Source organism: Symphalangus syndactylus, chromosome 21 (assembly GCF_028878055.3).
Source record: "Symphalangus syndactylus isolate Jambi chromosome 21, NHGRI_mSymSyn1-v2.1_pri, whole genome shotgun sequence".
Lineage (NCBI taxonomy): Eukaryota > Metazoa > Chordata > Mammalia > Primates > Hylobatidae > Symphalangus > Symphalangus syndactylus.
The window spans coordinates 72,515,803-72,531,239 of NC_072443.2; the positions used below are offsets into that span (position 1 = coordinate 72,515,803).

Here is a 15,437-nt window from a genome sequence, read left to right on the forward strand (position 1 = left end):
AAGTCTTAATTATTCAGGCATTTCTCAGCTTTCATGTTTGAACTCTTCACTTCCTTTAATGATTGTTGCTTTTCCTTTTCCAAATCCTGGTCTGTGAACTTGGAGTGTGACCCTGCCGTTTTCATTGTTTTGCCCCCACGGAACCTCAACTTTAAAAATACACATTGTGGTTAAGAGCTTTGACGTAACTGAGCTGGTTCAAATCCTGATTCCACCATTACTAGCTGTGACATGTAGTGGACAAATTAAATAACTTGTGGATCCTTAGTTTTCTCATCCACAAACTGGGGGTAACAATCATCATCAGCACTAAATTGGAGAATCTGTGTAAATCACCTGCATTAGGGCCTGCCTGACCCAACAGTAGTGATCAGTAGATGGTAGCAGTTGGTATTAGCAAATGCTATCTGTCTTTTGTCATCTTTGGACATCTTTTCTGAGCCAAATGCTGAATCAGCTCTCTGGGATAATGGTTTTGTGCCCAGAGAGTAATAAGAGTGAATGTGAAATGTATTTACACCTAAGTGATATTTTCTCTCTCTCTCTCTTTTTTTTTTTTTTTTTTTTTTTTTTTTTGTGAGTTGGAGTCTCACTCTGTAGCCCAGGCTGGAGTGCAGTGGTGCAGTCTCGGCTCACTGCAACCTCTGCCTCCCAGGTCCCGGTTCAAGCAATTCTCCTGCCTTAGTCTCCTGAGTAGCTGAGATTACAGGCATGCACCACCATGCCCAGCTAATTTTTTTATTTTTAGTAGAGGCAGGGTTTCACCATATTGGCCAGGCTGGTCTTGAACTCCTGACCTCGTGATCCACCCGCCTCGGCCTCCCAAAGTCCTGGGATTACACGCATGAGCCACCGTGCCTGGCCCTAAGTGATATTTTCTAGCTACTCATTTTGCACAATTTTTTTTTCTTTTGTTTTGAGACAGAGTCTTGCCCTGTCACCTAGGCTAGAGTACAATGGCGTGATCTTGGCTCACTGCAACCTCCACCCCCTGGGTTCAAGCAATTCTCTTGCCTCAGCCTCCCGAGTAGCTGGGATTACAGGTGCCTGTCACCATGACTGGCTAATTTTTTTCTTTCTTTTTTTGTACTTTTAGTAGAGACAGGGTTTCACCATGTTGGCCCGACTGGTCTCGAACTCCTGACCTTAAGTGTTCCACCTGCCTCATCCTCCTAAAGTTCTGGGATTACAGGCGTGAGCCACCGCCCCCAGGCCTATATATATTTTTTCTATCAGAATTTTAGTACCTTCGGCCAGGTGCCGTGGCTCACGAGGCCTGTAATCCCAGCATTTTGGGAGGCCGAGGCGGGTGCATCACCTGAGGTCACAAGTTCAAAACCAGCCTGGCCAATATGGTGAAACCCTGTCTCTACTAAAAATACAAAAATTATCTGGGCCTGGTGGTGGGCACCTGTAATCCCAGCTACTTGGGAGGCTGAGGCAGGAGAAGTGCTTGAGCCCGGGAGGTGGAGGCAGTGAGCACAGATAGCACCACTGCACTTCAGCCTGGGTGACAGAGCAAGGCTCTGTCTCAAAAAAAAAAGTGTAATATCAACAAACAGTGCCTGCACATGTTAAAATTTAATGTTTATACCTAATATGCTCTATAGGATGACTTGCTCGTTTTTGAGCAAAGGAACCAGATAGAAGAAAAATTTAATCTTGGGCCGGGCTTAGTAGCTGCAATCCCAGTACTTTGGGAGGCCGAGGCGGGTGGATCACGAGGTCAGGAATTTGAGACCAGCCTGACCAACATGGTGAAACCCCTTTCTTTACTAAAAATACACAAAAAATTAGCCGGGCATGGTGGCGTGCACCTGTAATCTTAGCTACCCTGAGGCTGAGGCAGGAGAATCTCTTGAACCCGGGAGGTGGAGGTTGCAGTGAGCCAAGATCGCGCCACTGCACTCCAGCCTGGGCGACAGAGTGGGACTCCGTCTCAAAAAAAAAAAAAAAAAAAAAAAAAAAAAGAAAAGAAAAGAGAAAAATGTAATCTTGAATTCTAGGTTTACCTACAAATACTAGTTTTTTAAGGGTAAAAAAAGTAATATATTTAAAACAATACTACGGAAACTTGAATTGGGAATGACAGTTTCAGACCCGAAACTAGGGGCCTGGCCCACTAATGAGGGGATAAGTTGAGTGAAAGAAAATGACAACTGTTTACAGATTTTGGCAACATTTAAACCAAGGCCCTTCTCCTTATGCACAACAACTGTTTTAACAGCTGCTTTTTTTTTTTCTCCCCCCACCCGCCCCCCATCTTGGAAATCCTTGTATCAGGTTTTTGAGTCATGATGCAAGAATCTGGGACTGAGACAAAAAGTAACGGTTCAGCCATCCAGAATGGGTCGGGCGGCAGCAACCACTTACTAGAGTGCGGCGGTCTTCGGGAGGGGCGGTCCAACGGAGAGACGCCGGCCGTGGACATCGGGGCAGCTGACCTCGCCCACGCCCAGCAGCAGCAGCAGCAGCAGGTACTGGGCTTTGGAGTCTTGGCAGGTGGAGGGTGGTGGGTGCGAATTTTACTGCTGAATTTTACACTTAATCACGATCTCGCCAATCAGTGTTTTGTGCTCACCTGTCTGTCCATCTGTCTGTCTGTCAGTGGCATCTCATAAACCATCAGCCCTCTAGGAGTCCCAGCAGTTGGCTTAAGAGACTAATTTTCAAGCCCTTGGGAGTGGAAGTCCTGCAGGTCCCCTTGTGGGGAGCAGTTGCTGAGACGAAGATGAGTGGACCTGTGTGTCAGCGTAACCTTTCCCCATTGTGAATAAAATTATTCTTTGGAGAAATGGTTCCCACTGCCTTCGTGCAAAAATAAAAATTAAACGAAAAACAGGCTTAAGGCTGTGAAGAAGGAAATAAGAGCTAAGGAATAAAAGAGAGAAAAAGAGTAGATGAGTAAGGAGGGTTGAAATAAATACATAGAAGGACAGGCGGAAATGGCGAGATAACAGCCAAAACATCTAGAACACGGGCATCACTGTAGGAAGCTGCTTCCCTCTACGTGTAGGAATTTGGGGTATAGGGTATTTAGGGTATTTACATATGTTCCCTGTATTCATGCAGCAGTGGGTTTGTGGCTAAGTCTTACTGCTTTAAATTATCTCTTATTGGTGCCTCCCCAAAATGTACATAAGTTGGGATGTACTCATTCCTGTTAGTTATACTTTTTACAGGTATAGAACTGGGTACCTGTGAGTGACTGGTAAAATATTTCCAAATGGTACAGGCGACCCAAGAAATAATGTTTTGTTGTCAAAGTGTTGATAAAAATTCAAATAAGTAAACAGCATTTGCTTGAAGACTGACTGGTTTTCCAGCCTCTCTCAGACTCAGGAAATATTATTAGGCTTTGTTAATAATAATAGATGGTTTATGACCTGTTTTGTTCTTGATTTACTTATTCAAAACATAGTTATGGCACCAGGCAGAAACAGGTGAATTAAAAAGAATGAAGTATCTTTGGGCCTTTCTGAAAGCTGCAGGAACTCTTGTGGGGAGGAAGAAGATAGAGACAAAGTGCTTCTCAAACCATTTTCTTGGAATCTGTGTCAGAGAAGCTAAGCTCGTTTGGGATGCAACTTGGAGACAAGCTCTAAACCATGTTTTTTTTTCTCCTTGCCAAGAGTTTTTTAAGGAATAAGGAATGATTAGATTGTTAGCTCCTTACTAGGTGGTGGAACCAACATGAGCCTGTGGAACCTGTTGGGAGAAAGACGCAACAAAGCGCAAGAAAGGAAAAGTAACAGACTAGCAAAAGTCTTAATTCAGAGGACTTCCTGCAAGGGATTTGATCTTTCTTTCATTGTCAGCCCAAACCCATTTGTGCCTGCACCACGGGCTCACTTCAGCTGGAATTTGTGATGTTTGTTGTGTATAAACTTTGTGCATTTAAGTTAGTGCAGATGGCCAAATTCCAACCAGTGAGGTTGTTAGCAAAACCCAGCAGTAGACAGTAAAAGGGTCTCCGTGTATTTGTGCTAGTACATGTTCATGTGATGTTCTCAGCCATTTCATTCAGAGCAAATAGTTAATGTTGTTGAATGCTATCTTCTATGCCCTTACCAGCCAAGTGTCAAGATTGACTATTTCTTTATGAAGCACTTGAGCACTTGAGATGGGGCTACTGACTGATGTGGTGATACTAAATAATTAATATTTAGAGTACATTAATTACATAAATGGGAAATTCTGATTTTTATTTGAAGAGCTAAAAATCATTCAGGATCTCAAAGTAGTAAGCCAGCCAAAAGACTTTACATATAAACCATCAAAACATGTGCACACACACATGCGCCCACACAGACAACAGTGATAACAAATTGGTTACATAGAATAAAATTATAAAAGCATATTTCACCAACATCTTCCTTAAAAAGTATCAGTTGCCAACATATTTATCCACATCTTCCTTTGGCTGTGACCACTTTGGAACATTTATTGTTATGGGTTATTGATACAAAGGTCAAGAAATGTATTATGATTAGACTTTTATACTGTTTTTAAATGTTTTTATGACAGTTTTTTCTCCGTATGTCGTTGACACATTTTGGGAAGAAACAAAGCAGTGGGGTCTATCATTGTGGCTAAAACCCCCTGTATCGTGATTAGCAAAGCCTTTGGAAGTCTTTTAAAATATAACATTGACAGCTGTTCAACTCCCCTAAGTATACGGTAAGGCTTTTAACAGGTTGTTGGGGAAAAGGGAAATCTGTAGATGAAATAAGAAAAACTACAGGACTGAAAATATTTCTACAGGACTAGAGTTATCAGAGTTTTCTTCTAGACTGAAAACTGCAACAATTAGACAGTTTGGAGAAATGTGAGCATTCTACAATGGACTATGGTTGTTTTCATCATTTTTATTCTACAGGTTTTTACTTGAAGTGAGAATACCAGCAGTGAGAAAATCACAGCCATGCTGAATTCATTACTGCGGTAGTCACACAAAACCACGGATAAAATTTCAATAACTGCAGGCCACAGTTGAGTAAACAGTTGCACTGAAATTTAATTCCTGTTGACTTTTCCCCCATTCCTCGCCAGGGGCACATTCAGATTCCGTAGTACAAAGACAACAGGGGTTACAGCTTTGATTAATGTAGGACAGTGGAAGAGAATTAGAACTGTAAAATATGTTAGAAGTCCATGGAACACAAAGATCTGGCTTAAAAGGGCCTGGTATAAAAACGAGTTAATTATGCTGTGTGTTATATTGAATGTTGGAGGATTTTCCAGTTGTACCAATACCATCACTGAGGATACGGGGAGAGTTTTTACTTAGTGCCAGGATATAAAATAAATAAATGCAAACCTTTCCATGTTTGCTCCATATTATCAAAGATAATTACAAATTATAGCAAATGCCATTTTCAGAATGGGAGGGCCCTGACAAAGATTCACTATGGAGTGCACTGGTTCCATAGTGAGTTTTGTTTATAGGTTGGCTTAATTGCGTTCAAATGGTATTGTCATTTCTAAAAATTAGTTAGTTGACAACCTAGAGAAATGGGGCAAATCTGGCTTTTCCATCTTCTTTTGAAAAATTAGAATATCTGGTAACCTTGGGCTGATAGTCCCACAAGGGCAACAATTGTTGGGAGATGAATTGCTGTTGAAGACAGGGAGCCCTCCAGCCTTCTCTCGTTCCCACCAGCAGCATTGCTCATTTATGCCTCTAGGTAGTGGAGTTGGCGATTCTGGGCTGGAAGGTAGACTCATCACTCAGAAGCCATCAGCCCAAGAGAGGTGCTGCCATTAGCTGGTGGAGCCCGCCAACACACTCACAGACTGTCTTCCTTCCTCAAGACTAAATGTATTATCTCCGTAATGTTTCAACTCTATTTATGTCTGAGCCCTGAAACTATTATAACAATGGTTTTCTAATAATATACTTTGATAGAGTTTCTGAATATTTTCTTTTATCCATTGAGTAATTCTTTACCCGATACCATAACTGCTTTTTATTTCCTATTACCCCTGCACCATTTCTATGTCTGTAAAAGTTGTATTGGATGTGCACTGCTCCATTATGAAACTCAGCAACAAATATTATTAGCAATTACTAAAGTTTTTTTTTCTTAAAGAAAAGATTTTAAAATGTCCAGAACAATTTCATAAACTGTGTGGATTAATGCATTTTAAAAGTCTTGAATTTTAGAAGGCAGAATTTTATTTCCATATTGCTGCAAATGAGAGCTTTTTCAGATAAGCATATTACATAGAGCATAATGTTTAGAAGTTTCTCCATATACAGCATATGCTGTCAGGTCAATTAACAGAATGCATACTAGAAAATGTTTATTCAATAAAAATGAATAGCTGTTAAATAAAACAGCTATTTCTTAACAACATTCCATTTAATGACGAGGTTTTTGTGGGGTTTTTTTCTTTTCTTTTTTTTTTTTTTTTTTTTTTTTTTTTTTTTTTTTTTTTTTTTTTGGTACCACCTGGCAGTTTTATTGTCTGCAAGTCAGTATAGAGAGAGCTTTGGTTGCTGCAGTTCTGAGGTGTGGCTATCATTTTATATGAAGACAGCAGTTTAGAGGGAATCTGTGAGAAAAAACTTTTAAGATATGCCGTATTTGGAATTTGAACATGTATTATTTAGAGAGTGTGGATAAGCGAAGTGTTTACTTCCCGTGGCTTCTTTCTTTGACATCTGGTTTAAGGTGTTGGGTCTTGTGGCCCAGAAGACAGTGAGTATGTTTTAAGTTAACAATGTAAAAGAAGGAGAGAAAATGTGAAATGACTAGTAAGGAGGTGGGAACGGTAGATAGGGAACTTCTCTTGAAAAAGAAGAAGGGGAGTAAAAAGGACCCATCGGGTTGAATTTTTCCAATGAGCCATTGAAGGAGGTCAAAGATTAGTCATTTCCCGGAACGCAAGAAGCTCAGAGAAATGGGTGGGACTCAGGCAAAGAGTCTAGTTATGTACATTCAAAGGGGATTGAGAGGCCGGCTGTGGTGGCTCATGCCTGTAATCCTAGCACTTTGGGAGGCCGAGGCGGGCTGATCACTTGAGGCCAGGAGTTGGAGACCAGCCTGGCCAACATGGCAAAACCAGGTCTCTACTAAAAATACAAAAATTAGCTGGGCATGGTGGTGCATGACTGTAGTCCCAGCTACTCCGGCAGCTGAGGCAGGAGAATCACTTGAACCTGGGAGGCGGAGGTTGCAGTGAGCCAAGATTGCACCACTGCACTCCAGCCTGGGCGACAAAGTGAGAATGTGTCTAAAAAAAAAAAACCAAATAACGGCTGGGCACGGTGGCTCACACCTGTAATCCCAGCACTTTGGGAGGCTGAGGAGGGCAGATCACGAGGTCAGGAGATTGAGACCATCCTGGATAGCACGGTGAAACCCCACCTCTACTAAAAATACAAAAAAATTAGCCAGGTGTGGTGGTGGGCGCCTGCAGTCCCAGCTACGCGGGATGCTGAGGCAGGAGAATGGCATGAACCCGGGAGGCAGAGCTTGCAGTGAGCTGAGATCACGCCACTGCACTCCAGCCTGGGCAACAGAGCAAGACTCCGTCTCAAAAACAAACAAACAAACAAAAAATAAACATCAACAACAACAAAGAAACAAAGGGGATGTAGAAAATACAGTGCTGGAGGAACCTGGGAGAATCAGGAATTGATATCCCAGGGTCCTCTGAACATGGGAAATGGTATTTGAGAGACCATAGTGTCAGTGTTTTAAGAGGGGGAGAAGGGTAGAAATACCTTTTTCGTTTCAGCATAAAGAAATATACAAGCAGGCTGCGTGCAGTGTCTCATGCCTGTAATCCCACCATTTTGGGAGGGCAAGGTGGGCAGATTCCTTGAGCTCAGGAGTTTGAGACTAGCCTGGGCAGCATGGCAAAACCTTGTCTCTACAAAAAATGCAAAAGTTATCTAGGGGTGACGGCACATGCCTGTGGTCCCAGCTACTCACGAGGCTGAGGTGGGAGGATCCCTTGAGCATGGGAGGTCGGGGCCGCAGTGAGCTGAGGTCGCGCCACTGCACTCCAGCCTGGGCTGGGTGACAGATTGAGACCCTGTGTCAAAAAACAAAAAATACACAAGCAAATGAAAATTATTTTCTTCACATTCAAAATGGCAAAATCCATCCCTTCATTAGTTTTTGTTAGTGAAATTGCTGGTGGATATTGAGTAGAAGAAGAAAGCTGTCCCGCAAACATTTCCAGCTTTTTAACTGCCTCTGTGAGAAATAGTGGCTGCAAGAAATAGCTGTTGGTGTCTGTACTGGCAGTAACCACCACTGAATGAAGGTGCTTATTGCATCTGATTCTTTGCATCTCCTTTTTACCCACAGGCCTCTGGGGCACTATATTAAAATTCCAGAGGCCATTCCTGGCCTTGTTTCATACCTTATGGGAAATGATGCAGGTTATATGGTATGGATCTATAGGTGTAAAGACTGGGTAGCAATGGCTGGGTTGGCCAAGCCATTATACCACTTTTTTCTTTGAAAAAGGTGGCTTATGAACTTTGTTAGGAATGCCCTCAAGTGGGCCTTTCCCGTTTTAGCTGCTGGAGGCTGACTGTGTCTGAAAGGAGGGTCTCTTGATGCTGACAGGGAAAAGCTGATCAGCGCCTCTGTGTCCTAGAAGGGGAACTTCCAGGAAGGGGGCATAGAAGAAGGTATTATTAGTATTTATTGAATGCCTACATGGGGTCAGGTACTGTGCTGGGGGCTACCACCTTCCCTTGCTGGTAGGTAAGATCCCAGCTGTAATTTTAAAGGAATTGCTATGCTGAGATACACTTTTATTGAAGACCTTGCATAGTTCAAATAATGTGAAAAGTATTGATGGTCAAAAATATTTTGTGTAGGAATCAATGCCACCAAAATGTTAGTGATAACCATACAAACAAACTGAAACAAAACTGAGACAGGATTCAGATAATTCTGACAAATAAAGAAAAAGCAGTCACATCACTGACCCCCCCACATTTTCTTAATTCCCTTTGGGGCTGTTTCTAGAAAAGGCATATTTCACCCTGAATGCTAAATTTAGTTCTCTACTCTGTTAGTTTAGACCTGCCTTCCATCAAAATATTGTTGTCAAAGATTTATGTAACTTGTGATTTGAGCCTTGTATGAAATTCTTTCAAGTTTTGATTACTAAACAGTTATGTGTCATTAATCTCTCCCTTGAAAATTAAAATGGCAAGAGAAGCAAAAGAAGAAAAAAGACCTATAACAGAGGAGAATGTGGTAATAGAAAGCCAGGTGCCACATTTCATTATGAGTGAAGTGTACCCTCTTGACTTCAAGAGAAAGCTTTGCCACTTTGAAAAGGTGATTTTAAGCCCTGACCTGTGAGCTAATAAAAATAATCATAAAAAAAGAACGCCCTATCTCTTGTCTACTCACAAGTCTGTTTTTGAACTTTCAGGAGGTATGACTTTAATGGTAATTTGTTGACAGATTAGTTTCAGTGATTGCGAAGAGTTTGTTTTTGCAAAACTAGCAGGTCCTATCTGCTCTCTGAAGGCAAGGAACCTGCTTTGCTGTTTTGCAATGGCTCGCGTTTATCGACAACTAGCGCTGAGCAGGCAGAATTGGAATGTTTATATAATGTAAACCTATAGCTCGCCTGATGGAGTCTAGTGTACTTTTAGGTAGTGCATAGATGACTTGATAAAAAGGGTTACAAGGTGACTGCTTTTATGACAAAGAAGAATAGTAATATAAATGCCAGTAGTACACTGAGCCACAAGAAGGAAGTTTATGTAGGGAATTGAACCCCATGTTAGAAAGTTTCTTTTCATCACTTTGTCTTTGAACTCAAATCTATTGTAATTATGAAGTGTTACTTGTAACATTCCAGAGACCCTTTGCTAAATACTGTGTTTGATTTGATTCATAAAAATAGAGCCACATTAGCTCCCCTCCCCCCTGACAAGAAAATGTCCTGAAGAGTTTCCCATACTGACCTTGTCTCAGCTTTGTTGCAAGTGGGCTCATAAGTGAGCTCCACTAGAAAACAGCTGCAATTTATTTCTTTGATCATTTGCATATTCTTTCATTTAACTTTTTCTTTTTTTCTTTCTTTTTTTTTTTTTTTTTTTTTTTTTTTTTGAGATGGGGTCTAGCTCGGTCACCCAGGTGAGAGTACAGGGTTGCGATCATGGCTTACTGAAGGTTGACCTCCCCGGGCTCAAGCGATTCTCCCACCGTCAGGCTTCTGAGTTGCTGGGACGGCAGGCCAGCTGTTTTTTTGTTGTTGTTGTTTTTCTTTTTGTTTTCCTGTAGAGATATGGGTCTCACCATATTGCCTAGGCTGGTCTTGAACTCCTGGGCTCAAGCGATCCTCCTGCCTCAGCCTCCCAAAGTGCCAGGATTACAGGCATGTGCCACCACACCCAGCCTCATTTAACTATTATTTATTGAGCCTCCGTATGTGGAAGAAAATGGAGGTGGAGGGGGAACTGATATGTTAGGTGCTAGGAAAACATGGGAGAATAACTTAGAGTTTACTTAGCCAGAGCCTGAAGAATAACTAGGGAGGCAGTAGGAAGATGGGAAGATGTTGAAAAGGCAGATTGGGTTCAGCTTATGGGAGGGTTCTAAGTAGAGAAGAAAGATCATATGAGAGGTGGTGTATTAAAAGTAAATGAGAAGGTTGAACCTAGCTGGCTTGGAAGGGAAGAAGTCCTGGAGAGATGAGTGGCCATGACAGTGCTACTGCAGTTGGTCTGACATTTAGTAATCGGCCACTATCGTGGCCCCAGTGAATTGAGGGCACTCTGTTGTTGATCCCTCCTGGCTTCTTGAACATCTCCTCCTCCATCTGAATCCCTTAGTGAAGTGTAAGTTCCATCAGGGAATGGGGGCCGGGATCACCTTCCTCATTACCTGGTACTTCTGCAGCACACAGCATAGTACCTGATGTAGGGCAGTTCTGTGACAGACTATTTATGAATGAGTGAAACGGAAAGAGAATGGAAGGACTGGATAAGAAGAGATTGTTGAGAGGAGTGTTGGGAAAAACAGGACCTTTTGAATTATGAGGTATGCAAATACCAAGGAGTGGGAGTTACCAATGATGAGTCAGGATGTTCCATCTTAATGACTGGCAAAATGGGGGCACCATGAAACAGAAAGAGAGGGGCATGGGGAAGAACCTGAACTCCTTTCTTAGCTGCCACTAGGAGGTTAAGAACTTAAATAAAGGATGGGCTTATTTTGAAAAAGTCATTTTTTAAAAAGACTTTTACAAAAAGACACTCTATGTAGCTAAAACTCACTATTTTGATTGCATATGTTTATTTGCGTTAAAATTATCAAATATTTTCCATTTAGCCTTTGACAGTTACTATTGCGTACATCTTCCAAAAGTCACATGGGAAGTACTGATAAACTGCTTGTGTTTCTATTGATCATGGAATGGGCTTATCTCTTTGAGAGAACAAAACTATAAAGTTAGATCTTTGATAAAGTCTTTGTTCCATATTGACACAAGCTTCTTAGAATGACTTTGTTTTTAAGGTGGTGGGGGAGCGTATGTTGTGTTTCTTTTGTTGGAAAAGTACAATGTGCAATTATTAAACAGCTGGTGCTATTAGAAGACTCATTTAGGAGGTATAGATTAAACTGCCTGCGGACATAAAGGCCCAGTCTTCTTTGTGTATTTAAATTTAGCCATGCCTGGAGAGGGAAGGCGGGAAGCAAGCTCTGTTTTTCTCTTTAGTCCTTCCATGTGGATGTTTTGCAGGATCTTCTGCATAAACTGATAGTGCAGGTACCAACTGTGGAGGGTATTGGATTTTTTTTAAGGTTGGTAACCTGATGTTCCCCTTGAATTAACAATTTTATTCCTATTGTTAGACAGCTCCTTTTTGACTGTACCAAAAATAAAATGAACTGCCTAACACATATTAATCTTCAGCAAAGTTTCTTCAGGTAGACCATTAATTTCAGAATTTATTATCCACACAAACACAACTGAGTTGTCAGTATCACAGCCACCTATTAAAAGAGACAAAGTGGCTAGTGGTTCACACCTGTAATCCCCTTTGGAGGAGGGCGGATCACCTGAGGTCAGGAGTTCGAGAGCAGCCTAGCCAACATGGTGAAACCCCATCTCTACTGAAAGTACCAAAATTAGCCGGGCGTGTTGGCGTCCACCTGTGATCTCAGCTACCACTCAGGAGGCTGAGGCAGGAGAATCGCTTGAACCTGGTAGGCAGAGGTTGCAGTGAGCCGAGATTGTGCCACTGCACTCCAGCCTGGGCTACAAGAGTGATAGTCCATCTCAAAAAAAAAAAAAAAAAAAAAAGAAAGAAAGAAAAAAAGAGGCAAAGCATCCACTGATCCTACATTCGTGTTTTTATCACATTACCTTGTCTCATCTTCAACTTCGGTCTCTCCACATTGAAGGGAAGGTGACATGATGTCTTCTTAGTCATTCAAATCCAATAACTTTTAATCTGAAGGTTAAGTAGTGAGATATAAACTAAGAGATGATAATATCAATTTTATGTTCACTGAAGGGCACAATATACCTCTTCCTAGTAGAGGGAAAATTGTGCGTAAAATGTCTTTTGCTTTTCAACAGCAGAGTCATGCCTCTCAGAGCCAAAGGAAGGAATGTTTTTGGAAAAAATTAATAAAATAAGAGGTAGCATCCTAAAGCAGGGCAAAAGTGAATTTTTATTATTATAATTATTAAGTGTTAATTTTTCAGGGCTGCATGATACGAAGTAGTTCTCTTTATAGCCTCCTGTATTGACTCTTGATATACCCTCTGCAAACTCAACAACCTTTTACAAGGTTAAAGACTGGGAGAGAATGACATAATGCTCATTCTTTCCTGACTATTTTTAGTCCTAATGTGTATGATAAATAATACTGTGATAATATTGCTTAACTTTCCTCATTTTTTTCTTCCTATGGGTGATATTTCCATGTCAACTCAGTAGGAATTCAACATCCAAAAGCATTAAGTGAAAATGCATTTACAGTGTGTATTTTTATGATTATATTCTGATTTTTCTCATTCAATTTCTATTTCTTATAAACACAAAGTTTTGTGCTGTGTGCTATATGTATATATCACGTGTATTTATATAGACTTACTGTATCATTAGCAGTTTTTTTTGTTTTTTGAGATGGAGTTTCACTCTTGTCGCCCAGGCTGGAGTGCAATGGTGCGATCTCAGCTCACTGCAGCCTTTGCCTCCCAGGTTCAAGTGATTCTCCTGCCTCAGCTTCCCTAGTAGCTGGGATTTCAGATGTGCACCACCATGCCCACAATTCTGTATTTTTAGTAGAGACAGGGTTTCACCATGTTATCCAGGCTGGTCTCAAACTCCTGACCTCAGGTGATCCACCTGCCTCGGCCTCCCAAAGTGCTGGGATTATAGGCGTAAGCCACCACCCCCAGCCCATTAATAGGTTTTTAAGACAGGAAAAGCATCACGCATAAGCTGAGTATGTGACATTCACAGTTATAATTATCAAGATTATATTCTGTAATGTAGCGATTCACAATTATAATTGTCAAGATTGCATTCTGTACATAATTTTAAACTTGTCTCAACTGTTCATTCAGTAGCTTCTTTGAGTAGGGGCTAGGTATGAGGTACTATAAGTCTGCAGACTACACCAGGAATCAGCAAACTATGGCCCTTGGGCCAGATCCAGCCTGCCACCTAGTAAATAAAAGTTCTGTTGAAACACAGCCACACCCGCTTGCCTGCTGTTGCCTATAACTGCTTTCATGCTGCAGCAGCAGAGGTGAGTTGTTGCAACAGAGATTGTGTGGCCCACAAAGCCTAAGATATTCATCTGACACTTTGCAGAAAGTTTGTCAATCTCTGGATTAATGAATGGTAGATGTGACAAGATTTGCCTTCTACAAACTTCTACCCTTACTTTACAGTGACAAAACTGAGGAAGCATTCGCCACTCTTTTCTAAATTCTCTCTGAAAAATATCTATGTATTTATACTATATTTTTGTTTGTTTCTTTGTTTGAGACGGAGTCTTGCTCTGTTGCCAGGCTGGAGTACAGTGGCCCTGTCTCAGCTCACTGCAACCTCCGCCTCCCGGGTTCAAGAGATTCTCCTGTCTCAGCCTCCCAAGTAGCTGGGAGTACAGGCTTGCGCCACCACACCCAGCTGATTTTTGTATTTTTAGTAGAAACGGGGTTTCACCATGTTGGCCAGGATGGTCTCGATCTCCTGACCTCGTGATCCGCCTGCCTTGGCTTCCCAAGGTGCTGGGATTACAGGCGTGAGCCACCGCATCTGGCCATATGTGTACTATTGTTTAAGACTTTGTTTCACAGTTTCTGGAGTGGCAAAATGACTTCCAATTGTCATCATTCCTCTAGAGTTTCTTTCTAATCATTCAGCTGACAGCATCTTACAAGTTAAAAGATTTGATGTTATTGATGGTTGAAAGAATCGTCAGCCAGTCTAGTAAGGAAATGGAGGTTGGACTCACTTAGTGAGTCACTCACAGAGCAGACAGATGTCCTTGGCCCTGGCTCCATGCCAAAGAAAATTAACATAAAAACATAACCTATCTTATGTTCATAGTCCTATAGTTGGCTAGAGGATACAAAAATACATTATTCTCAGTATCACCCTGCATTCAAAGATTTCATAATTTAATTAAGGTGCAGTAAGACATAAACAGATAACATGAAAAGTTTTTACAATTTTTAAAGCAAATTGAAGATAAACTGTAGAAGAGATGTATATGACTAATTGATCGGTGAGTGATTTAGGTAATAAATCTTCAGTAGCCCGGAGAGGACGAATCTGTGTCTATGTTGGTGGGATTTTAGACCTTGGTGAAGTTAGGAAAGAGTCTCAGTATGTGCACATCTGCTGATTTGTTTTAACCTCTTCCATCAGGAGATAATGGATGATAAGTATGCACTGAACTATATGGGTTTGGCTTCTTAGAGATTTTAAAGGCCCCAAAGCTGTGTCTTTTCCATTTTGCCATTTTAAATTTTGAGACAAGTAAGTTTGGATTTGTACTTGGAAAGACTAGAGGCACATGGTGAGGAGAGGTCTTCTTACGCCATACTGTAGCATCTGAGCTTATTGGTCTCCAGGAAATGGCCTAGGACTATCTGTTTACCTAGGCACAAAGTTGATTGTACGATTTCCAGAGATTAGATGTGGGCTGACAAGTGTGACAATTTAGTTGGTGTTGTCCATAGTTCAGAAACGTTTATATTGGATTTTAGCTACTTTACCTCTATTGATAATGGAACTAGAATAACTGAAACCATAATACCTAATTGAAAAATAGTTGCCAAATTTGAAGGCATTTGCTCAATTTAGTTGTTTATGAACTGACAGGATTTCTGAGGAGATGGTGTTGCCCTTGTATTTTCTCCCTTCCAACTTTTCTTCTTTCCCTTCTTACTTTCTTGATTCTATTTTTAAGTTTGTAATT

At 41.2% G+C, this 15,437-nt stretch overlaps 1 protein-coding gene across 4 annotated transcripts in view; it reads left to right on the forward strand.

Moving 5' to 3' along the window:
* FOXP1 (forkhead box P1) overlaps positions 1-15,437 on the forward strand; it is a 439,375-nt gene that overhangs the window by 189,786 nt on the left and 234,152 nt on the right. For all 4 annotated transcript variants that reach the window (XM_063630740.1, XM_055260630.2, XM_055260626.2 and 1 more), the window contains one exon: positions 2,284-2,477. In XM_063630740.1, the coding sequence (XP_063486810.1) occupies positions 2,295-2,477 (183 nt within the window). In that variant the 5' untranslated portion in view covers positions 2,284-2,294. The remainder of the gene's footprint in view (positions 1-2,283; positions 2,478-15,437) is intronic.